This window comes from Clupea harengus, chromosome 14, assembly GCF_900700415.2.
Source record: "Clupea harengus chromosome 14, Ch_v2.0.2, whole genome shotgun sequence".
NCBI classification, from domain to species: Eukaryota; Metazoa; Chordata; class Actinopteri; order Clupeiformes; family Clupeidae; genus Clupea; species Clupea harengus.
This window is the reverse complement of record NC_045165.1, coordinates 27,590,444-27,600,865: the sequence shown is the minus strand read 5'-3', so window position 1 is coordinate 27,600,865 and position 10,422 is coordinate 27,590,444. Positions and strand designations below refer to the sequence as shown.

The window sequence follows — 10,422 nt, the reverse complement described above, 5'->3', positions numbered from 1 at the left end:
GCATATCTTTATCAAGCAGTGGTGTGCAGTTGACCCAAGAAGAGGAACACACAAGAGTAATATAGGTCCAGTCTCACACTGGTTGACTGCTTAAAAACAGCTAATAAGATTGTTCAACCCAACATTTCAATTGTGTTGTGATGTAGAATAAATATAATCTGTGGTTCTACGGTTTTGGTCCCAAAAACGGTGTAATATATGCTTAAATATTGTAGTTCATCCAATTCAATATTTTCACATTTTCACATGCAAGTAAAGTGTACCTTTGTAGGAAAACATTCTATTTTTTAGACATGGTTCCTCTGCATGGTATTTCGTTCCCACATAAAATGTATGACCAGCGTCAGTCAGTCTACACCAATTAGTACTCACCAGGTTGCTAGGTCACCGTGGTCAATTGAAAGACACATCAATAGAACTTGAAAAGGTTTTTCTGCGATCAGCCCTTCTGACATATTAAGTAGAATAATGGAAGGGGGGTGGGTCTGCTCAGGCAAGGCTCTAGGCCTGGATTCAAATCAGCCCGTAGTAAGACTTCATTTCTACACTAAAAATAACTGGAAACAATAGACAAATCCATATTATCTCTTTGAAAATGGAAATCCGTCCTTTTTGAATCTGCACATGTTTTATCTGAAACTAAATGGAATGTACATGAATTGGCATTTCAGTTACCAGAATTATTTTTACATGCAGTCTCCATGAACACAAAAAATACCTCATTTATTTTGAAGGCCAAAATAATCTAGTGGTAACCTCATGTACACGGTTTCCCCCTGAAAACAGCCATTAAGTGCAACACAATTTGACAGCAGCCAAGAAAACAGAACAGAAAATTAGGTATGTCATATGTTACATTTGTGCATTTACACAAAACAGAACAGATTGTGAAAATCAGGAAATAATTACTCCACACAACACTTACTGAATAACTAACTATATGGAACTAGTATCAAATATGTTTGAATTCACTACAGTTTCAATTGGTTAAATGAATTTCATTATACTGGCCAATATAAAACCAGATGTTGCAACATTAGGGATAAATCTTTGATGCACTTATGGATACATTTTCCACTGTATTAAGTAAAATAGTCATACATACTCAATGTTAAACTTCTATTCAAAGGTCTGGATAATAACTGATTTGTTTAGTGTTCTTTAAGCCAATAAGTGGCTCTGTAGCTATCCCAGTTCACCATGTGGAGCTAGAAGTTTTGTATCATACCTTGGACATTTCTGCAGGGGAAAATATGTGTTGTCATCACAGTTCAAGTAGGGTATCAAACTGTAGCATGACTAGGATCCCACCATCAAGGTGCTACAACAAGTAGCTACTTGAGCTGAAGCTATGGGGAGAGGGCCTGTTTCAGTGCACTGGCCAACAGAAGAAGAAGATGAGGCCAGGGGAAGCTAACGCTCTGTTATTCAATCATAGCTACCGCCTGCAGCGCCATGTTATTCCGGAGTCATTTGGCAACACATTCATATTGCCAATAGCATTGCCATGTTGTATCATATAATCAGGTGGCCCTAGGTTAAAGTGTGGTTTCAAATGTGTTGCCTTCGAAAAGGTGGACATGACTGCCATCAAATACAGGCAGTTTCATAATGACCATCTGACCTTTTGCAAGAGTAGCATTTCCAACATTTTCAATCTATGTGTTCTCCAAGTGGAAGAAGAGATGGTCACGCCCTGTAATAACAACAGGCCAGACTATTGGAGTTCACAAAGAACGAAGTTTGCATGCCAGATGCGATCAATGCTTAATACAGTTAGTACGGCCCTTTTCCACCTTCCACCAATAGTTCTAGTCAACAACAGTAATTATCCTACATCCAAGCTTTTTCAAGGGCCTGTCTTTGTACTGGCTTGGGTAACACATAAATACAATCCCTCCTGTCTCATCTGCAGGCTCAGCTCTAGACCAGGTTGGAATGGGGAAGGTTCTCTTGGTTAAATCTTCCTTTCCCCTAAGTCATTGCTTCTGTTCAACACACAATTCATTTAATTAACAATTCATTAAAAACAATTGCTTGTTTCAAGCATACTTCATAATGAGTAGTTGTATTAATATAGGGTAATGTGTCATATTGATGATGGCACTGGATGTCTCACTTTTCAATTTTCTCTACAAACATTTCAAACTTGCCTGCAAGACCATATCACTGAACAAGAAAAAGCTATGGCTGCTTAGGCAGGTGCATTCCATATTTAAGACTCTGGGCCTAAAGTATGGATTCCTATAATGATTAAAATATGTGAGGATTTATATGATTAAGTACTACTGATTAAGTACTAAAATATTTTTATTCAGAACCAACCCCTATATTCATGAACAAGGTGGTCTCCACCAGAACTGCTTTAGTGTTTTTGGTGACTTGTCCCTCAAAGAGGGATTTTTACTGGTCAAATATATATTTATTCTATTTGTCATTTGCAGCAATCAAGTTTGAAGGCCACCCCAGGGTTCTTGTGTCTGCTGAAACTGTGGACAGTTTTCATGCGATCAGACAAATAAAAAAAACGACTCATTTTTGCGTATAACCTTCAAATTGGTGTTGCGCATTGGAAGCACCCTCTCCATTACCCTACTGATAAATGGCATATATACAAATTATCTAAACTTCGTGACTCTTTCCCAACTTGGTTCATTTGATTAAAAAGTAACAGTTAAAAAGAATACTTCCATTAGATAAAACACATTCGAAGCTGTTGTACTTGGCTGGATGCAATGTTTGACCAGTGTTGAATGATACGGGATATTTTATTCGATATTTACCCTATAAACGGATGTTTTAGTGTATACATTCTGTTTGACGTCCTTAATAAAAAAAATGGCCAGAGAAATGTTTATTGTTCCTCTTTTTACGTTTTGTCTGGATATTACAGCAATTAATGGATAACAGAATAACTGCCAGATGATAGGGAACCCAGCACTCAAATTATTAATTGCCTGTAAATAGGAATAATAAGTTCATTAAAAAATAATCACTGTCTGGTTGGTTTCAAAAACATGGATTTTTACAACCACACTTATCGAAATAACCTGTGTTTTTAGATTATTATATGTTCCACAATTAGATTCATTTCAGTATATGTCTCTTTCTCTGAAATTACCAGCAGTGGGTAAACCTCCTTCGACCTTGCTTGTCAATTCAATTTATTACCGTCACAGCTTAATAAAAACGTACTCCAAAATAGATCTTCACACAAATTAAGTCCCCGGGATACCTTGCACTTCAAGTGATTTATTGTTAACGTTCAATTGGTTTGAAACATATACAGCAGCCATCAGGTATTTGTTGGTCGTTTGAATTGGTTGGTTTGTTTATCATAACTTACAAAATGGAGAATAAAACAAAATTACTCAAAACAATTATATTACAGGTAAAAGCAGTGTTAGCCAAATATACAATTCCTACTTTAATTTCTATTTGAATACATTAGTTTACAATAGCCATTACATCAATAGGCGTTCGGCGCGAGGGTCACGCCGCATGATACATTATCAAAACTTCATACCTGATCTCCTACTCAGCCCTCAGCCCGCAAGAAGTAACGTTACTGAGTAAGGAGCAGCATTCTCATTCAACAATACTCTACGTTAGCATTAAAGGGAAGTCCAAAATCGGTTCAAAAGTTCAGAAACACCTTGCCTCTCCAGTGTCAAGTAAAGGTCAAAAATTGTCTTACTTTTAAAAATGCCCCCATACAGGTGAAAAATGTCCGTTGTCACGCGATGGGTAGACACTGTCGTCACCAGATACTTCAGTCTGATATGTTTCGTCTGCTTTTGGCCTTTTCCAGCTTAATGTTTTCAGTAGATATATTTAGGAAATGTTATGATCACTACTACCATGTTCTGCCATAGAGCAAATTTGAATTGACTATGTTATTGGTGTAATCTACAGCGGAAGTGTCCATTTGAGCCATGCTGTTTATCTGGCTGTGGAGAGAGGGAGGACTTGGTGACATTTCCTCCAGGTCTTGTGCTTGAACTAAGGCATTAACCTGTTGGTTCTGGTGCTGGTTGATGGCGTTACTAGATGCCGCAAGCACGACTCCCGAGCTGTTCTGTTGTTGTTGCTGCTGCTGCTGCTGCTGTTGCTGGTTCGGCGTCGGTGTGTTGGAACCATTCTGACAGGGTTTACCATCCTTTACGAGAACCGGAACAGCCACCCGCCGCGGGGACTGCTGGCAAAGGTTGTTCTCTTGTTGGAGCTGCTGCGCGGCTTTGTCCTTGGCCTGTCGCTTCATCTTATACCTGTGATTCTGGAACCATATTTTAACTTGGGTCGGCGTGAGATGAATCATGCTGGCCAGGTGTTCCCTCTCCGGGGCTGACAGGTATTTCTGTTGTTTAAACCTCCTCTCCAGTTCGTACACCTGCGCCTGCGAAAAGAGCACCCGTCGTTTACGCCGGGGTGCTGCATGGAGAGTTGGCATAGATTTGGATCCGTCGTTCATCCCCGTCAGCGTCCCCATTCCGGTCATGTTCATACCTGTGGAAGGTCCCATGAATCTAGAAACTTCAAAATATACATACAAATATATGTCCATTCAATGAGCAGAATGCCCTTAACTGAATACCAAATGGACAGCAAACTTTACGCGAGTCAAGTGTGTAGCCTAATGCTAATTTGAACGCCTATGATAAAGCATATAGCAACAGTAATATTTTGGTAGGTATATATTACAAATTAATTTCAGACTAGCAACTTTGAAAAACAATGAGCGTAAAATGGTAATCTAAAATATACCATTTGTTGTCTAATCAAATTGAATTAACTTTAAAATAAACATATTTACAAGATACATGCTTCAATCTACAATTAGAAAATTCACACAAATAGTTGCAATAATTCAAAGGACAACTTACTTGTTGAGTATCTTGGGTCTGGATTTGCACCGTACCACCCTGTTGCTGCAGCGCTATTTCGCATAGTTTCTTGGTAAGACGGAAGGTCTCCCATGTTGCCAATGCCCCCATTGCAATAGCCTCCCATTGCACCGTGCGAAAACTGGGATACACTGTGTGGCATGTGGTAGGTCGTTGCCACAGTGGCATTGTGGCCCATGGAGTGCTGCTGCATGCCAGTCTGTGACACCTGAGGTTGTCGGTAAGCTCCCAGCGGAGAGGCGAGGTTCCCTGTACTATCCATGGCACTAAACTTCTTGTAGGTCTCCTCAATTGGGCTCAAAATATCTGTCACTGAAAAAGGCGTTGTATGCTTTGGGCTCAGCGACATGGTTCAGTAAGCAGACAGGTAGATTTTGGTAGAGCGGATCAACTGTGTTGTATCAGCTCTCTTCTTGTGGATGGCTACGTAAGAGAGTGCTTGTAGTACGCCTGAGATCCGATTGATCGCCTTCGAGAAGGAGGCGAGCCCAGGACGCTCGCATCTCAGGGTTTATTGTAGCCAAGCGCCAGGTTTACGACAAACACTGGGGGCGGAGCAACGTTCTAAACGAGCAAACAATGGTCATTGACATTTTAGCAAAATAACTGACAGAAATGTTGTGTGTTTCGTATTACGAATTACAAATAACTGATGTAATGACATAAATTATTTTAATTTAGTAATTTCTGTTAGATTAATGTACTGTCTTTGACTTTCCTGTATAGGTATTAAAAGTGTGTTATTTTAGCCCATGTCATTTTCGTTTCACAGGATTGCTGAGTGAGGGCTTTTCAAACGAGGAAGCCGCACTGTTGCTCTGCTTCAACAGGGAATTCCATAGTTTCTCCGAAGTTGGAGAGCACTTTGACGAGACATAAGCGCCACTGCGCATCTTCAGAGGCACAATGAAGGTCCCTCTCTATTGTATGACCTAATGTATGCGTCTTAAGCACCATTTTGCCGACTTTAGTGGCTGCACAATTTTAGTACATTTTACTTCTCGTCAAATCCGAGTCGAAATAGGTTAACACTGGTTCATTTAAGAGAGCTTAAAATAGTGTTGACTCTTTAGTCTATAGCCTAAATGCAGGCAATTGATTACGTTTTGATTTTGATGCAACTGATTTTGGCCCGAGATGGATCTTTGCTAAACTTTATTTTAAAATAAGACAAATAAAACACTAATTTTGCTAATAAGCAATGTATGATCAATGTCAGGATGTCAGCTATATTATTCACATAGGTTTAGGCCTTCAAAGCATCTATGAAGATTGACCTACCATGGCCAGTTTCTCGCTAGTTGTTATCCACGGGGTTTGAAATAATGTAACATGTGGTGCACACTGATTCAACGGCTGTTGTTTGAAACGTTTATTTCTTTAAAAAGGTTGAAAAAATGCCATTCCCTCTTTGGCCTCATTTTCCTCTGTTCTGTAGTCCCAGGCGGATATAGCAGACTACACTATCTCACTCACTCCCTCAGACTCACACAAACACACACACACACCAAAAACAGGTTCAGTACAGAATCTATCGTATATAGACTCTCTCGTATCGTATGCCTCATGTATATTAGTGTATCACTGGGGGAAAAAAACGAATGCATAACGTCACCACCTCTTGTTGTCATCATTTCTAACCTGAATGTAGTGGGGTGATGGTTGTGTTATGCTTGATATTGTGGCAGTCGTTTGCTATTTGTGAAGTCACTGACACCAAAACCCTTGAAACGTGTAATGAAGGACACCCAAGCTTTAGAAGAGGGTCTCTCCTCAAAATAAAACAAACCAAAAATATAGCGTTAACATCTCAAAATTAAACCTCGGTGAATGATAAAACAACATATTGCCTATTATTAGGGTCAATTGTGATAAGGGAAGTGTTTATAAGTTCGGACAAGGTCTCAATCAATGTTTCAAAATATTGATATTTCGTTAACAGTCAGGAAATATTTTAAAGTGTGACCGAAATTCATCAAGTTATCATAAGAATGACTCATTTATCACAACACACGCCTGTTAAACTAAAATAATATTTGTAGCGAGCAGAACATAACTTAACAAAGCAACTTGGTGACAATGGACCTTACCCACCGGTCAAAACCCGATGTTAACCTTAAACAGCACTATTCCTCATTGTATGCCAATACCACACTGCTTGTGTGCAATTCAAATTAATAAATATTCACACGTTCGCTCTTCATGGCCGTCGTTCAATTAGGCTGTGTGGACTCGCATCCCACTACTTCTGTTAAACATGAGTGGGCGTTTTGTCTTGTTTTTGTAGTTTAGATGCAAAACTCAAAAGCTATGCCCTTCAAATTCTGTTGTTGTGGGGAAAAAGAACCCCTGAGCTATCAGCTGTGTGAACCCCCCCCCCCCCCCCCCCTGCAAGTGCATCTGTAGGTTACTGCTTTACACCTTTTCAGAAATTAAAGTCTAAATCTTATTTAAGCATATATCTGTGTGTATGCCGAGGTTAAGTGTAGTAGGCCTAAACATGCGTGCTTTTGAATTTGAGTTCAGTTTTCCCTGACTGTGGGAACTAGAAAGTGTGCGTTAGGGCCCATGCTTCGTGTCCATTAGGTAAATGAGCCCAGACACTCAACCTTGCAGAATATTAAGCCAGGGAGCATGACCAAGGGCTAGCCCAGCCCGTCTCTCAGAAAACACTGGAACCCATGGATGGTTGACCGCTCATGTTAGCTCAGTATTAGAAAAGAACAACATTAGCTCCTTAATGTCACGTAAAATCGCATAGGCCTATGTCAGTATTGTTTAGACTGGCTAGAACGTTCAAATAAACACATGCTCAGTGGCCTTTCTACAAAAGAATGGGATTTGATAACGCCGCGATTATCTGGTAATGTAGCAAACTCACGACACTTTTGTGTTATTACTCTTTTGTGTTTCATGGTTTTAATTAATTTGTAGCCAAATGCAAACCTGAGAAAATAAAGTGGCAGCGCGCGTCTCTGCCCGAGCGTCTTTGTGAAAATAGCTTGATATATTAACGCCTTCATTTCTTTTCAGTTTGAATAGTTAGTCAGACATAAGCCTACATAAGACCTGGATTTTTTATATTCTCAATGGCATAACAAATTGACCTCGTGTATTTAACCAGGAGATTATATTAGTCAAACAGTAGGTATTTTCATGTCATCTGGTTGTGTGTTGAACTCATGCGTGACTTGTTTTATATAAAATTGTGATTTGTATTTTATATCTTTTATCAAATCTTACACGATGGCAGAAAGGCCTTCCACAAAAAGAAAAGCTAAAAACAACGGGTTACTGTAAATAGTCTTTATTATATTTAATTATTGCAGGACTATCATACTGAAAGTTATAAAGACATGGAAAGTCTTTGTGCACTCATTTAAAGGAAATCCCTTCCCATGAAAATACATATAAGTCATAGGGTCGAAATATCTTAGTGTAGACGTTCATAATTGTGAAGTAACAAAAGTATAAGCTAGCCACGTAGCTAAATAAAGTTATATGAAGGCAGCCAGAAGCAAATCAGAAATAGACATTGGGTAGCTATTACAAAGCAGGCTCCATGCCTTCTCTGAATGAAAATATAAAGATGTTGCTCCCAAAGGTCACGATTTAAGAGTGTCATATGCTATTATTGGGCTATTTGTTTTGGACATAGCATGTACTATTGCTTGTTTTTATTTCCCCTCCTTTCATAGGCCTATAAAGCGAGTATAACGCTTAGTGTATAATTCAAGAGTATAAGGCTTGGTATAATTCAAAATTCAAATACTATTTTCCCTCTTATACAGCGACTAGAGGGACCGCATATGAGGTTCAAACGTGCGGACATTAGAGTGCTTGTTGCACTATAGGGTCTACGGGTTCAATAGCCAGTGGGATGTGGAGAGGTCAGTGAAGGGCTGAAGCGCTTGCAGTAAGAGCCGAGGTCTTGACCCAGCTGTCTCAAATATCCAGAAGGGACTACAGTGAATAGTGTGAGTAATACGCGACGGTTTGGGGGCACAGTTTTACTGTGTAAGTCATACACTACTGACCACGGCTCAGACATTTTTTATTTCCATGCGCATTATGCAGCGAAGTACATTTCTTATTTTTTTTTATGTTGGAGCAAGAGTGTTTGTCATGTTGGCAACCAATCCTCAGCAAAGGCCAAATCTCTCCACGCCTGAGCGTAGATTAAGTGTTTCAAAATGGCGAGCCAATATCTTGTAACCTATTTGATCATGGGCGCCTCCTCTTAATTCTGCTTGTTAGACAAAGACACCGGCTAATGTGGTTCTCTGGCTCCAAGGCTGGCCCTCTAGATCATCGTGATGGTAAGCGTTGCGCAAGGCGTTAATGGAGGACCCTGTTTCAAAGGTGTGCGGTTTATGTCAGGTAAACCTCATGTAATGTAGAACTAGGACTCAATCTGCATACTGTGTTCAAATCTTAACTCAAGTTAATTAAAATGATTTACATAAATTAGAAGCCTGCTATAAGAACTGTTGCCAAAGAATTATATGAAAGACTAGTCGTCCATCTGGGACTGAATTCCCTGCGTGTTCCGACAATGTCTTGTTAAGATACTATAATAAAAATAAAAATGATAATAAATTATCTTAAGGTTAAAAAAGAGAATGCACTTTATGTTTATCAACACTAAGCTATGTTGTTATTAGCCACTTGGAAACAACGAGTTTAATACATAGGCAGGATTACAGCTCTTTGAGGCCTATACTATACACGACAAGATGTAGGCGTAGTGAAGACAAACATAATAACTCATTTAGCATTGCAGAGGATTCCCTGCGGTAAGTAGCTATTGCTAGTTATGACAAAAACAGAGAAAGAAAAAGTAAAAGAAAACCGACAAAAAACCTTTTAGCCAACACGTCTGAATGTCTAAAAATGTGCCTAGTGTATTTCATCTACGTTGCTAAACTTACAAAAACAGAAACCTCAAGGATACTATCTGAGCTACAATTCCATATGTTTCATACAAAAAAATCTATTTAAATAAATACTTGAAGACCGCTGAAGACTACTGAAGACTGAAGAAAGGTCTTGTCCACTTTTTCCAGCGCCAAGTATTTAGAAAATTATTACCACTGTCATTTATGAAATGCATGGCCGAGGGAATAAAACCTTTATTGAAATGTGAATTATATAACTTGACAGGGATGTAAACTACAATTGACTTTTACAGCTCAAAATAAAATAGACTATATCGTTGGTGATTTGGAATAGGCTCACAACATTATTGCAATTTACTAAAACTTCCAGATTAAGGGTAGCAGGTTCAGAGTGGTTAGAGGTGTGTATTGTGTCGTTTTAAACAAAAGAGAAATCATGATCAATACTTCCAAAATACAAAACTGATTGTCCCTTGTAATGTATCCTAAGATTGTTCCTTATAATGTATCCTAGGAGATGGATGCAGAACTTTTTTCTGAAAGGGTTTTCGGCTATTTTGAACGAAAATTAGGCAGGTGCTTGTCTGTTATTCACAGGGGCCAAGCTACTTAAGCACTGC

At 39.1% G+C, this 10,422-nt stretch overlaps 1 protein-coding gene across 2 annotated transcripts; it reads right to left on the bottom strand.

Annotated features, from left to right (window-relative positions):
• Positions 1 to 3,232: 3,232 nt before the first annotated feature.
• nkx2.4a (NK2 homeobox 4a) lies at positions 3,233 to 5,360 on the bottom strand. Of its 2 annotated transcripts, none has more exons than XM_012838067.2 (2): positions 4,884 to 5,360; positions 3,233 to 4,533 (listed from the first exon to the last, which is right to left on the bottom strand). In XM_012838067.2, the coding sequence occupies exons 1-2, from the start codon at positions 5,251 to 5,253 to the stop codon at positions 3,857 to 3,859; spliced, it is 1,047 nt and encodes a 348-aa protein (XP_012693521.2). In that variant the 5' UTR covers positions 5,254 to 5,360; the 3' UTR covers positions 3,233 to 3,856. The 2 variants fall into 2 exon arrangements, with proteins under 2 accessions (XP_012693521.2, XP_031436083.1); XM_031580223.1 differs by having other exon boundaries at positions 3,233 to 4,506.
• Positions 5,361 to 10,422: the final 5,062 nt, after the last annotated feature.

Bases quoted from the DNA above. Each gene is read 5' to 3' on its own strand.
- nkx2.4a (XM_012838067.2), bottom strand. From the start codon at position 5,253: ATGTCGCTGAGCCCAAAGCATACAACGCCTTTTTCAGTGACAGATATT. The intron at 4,534-4,883 runs GTAAGTTGTCCT...TATATTTTGAAG, and splicing joins AGACCCAAGATACTCAACAA to TTTCTAGATTCATGGGACCT.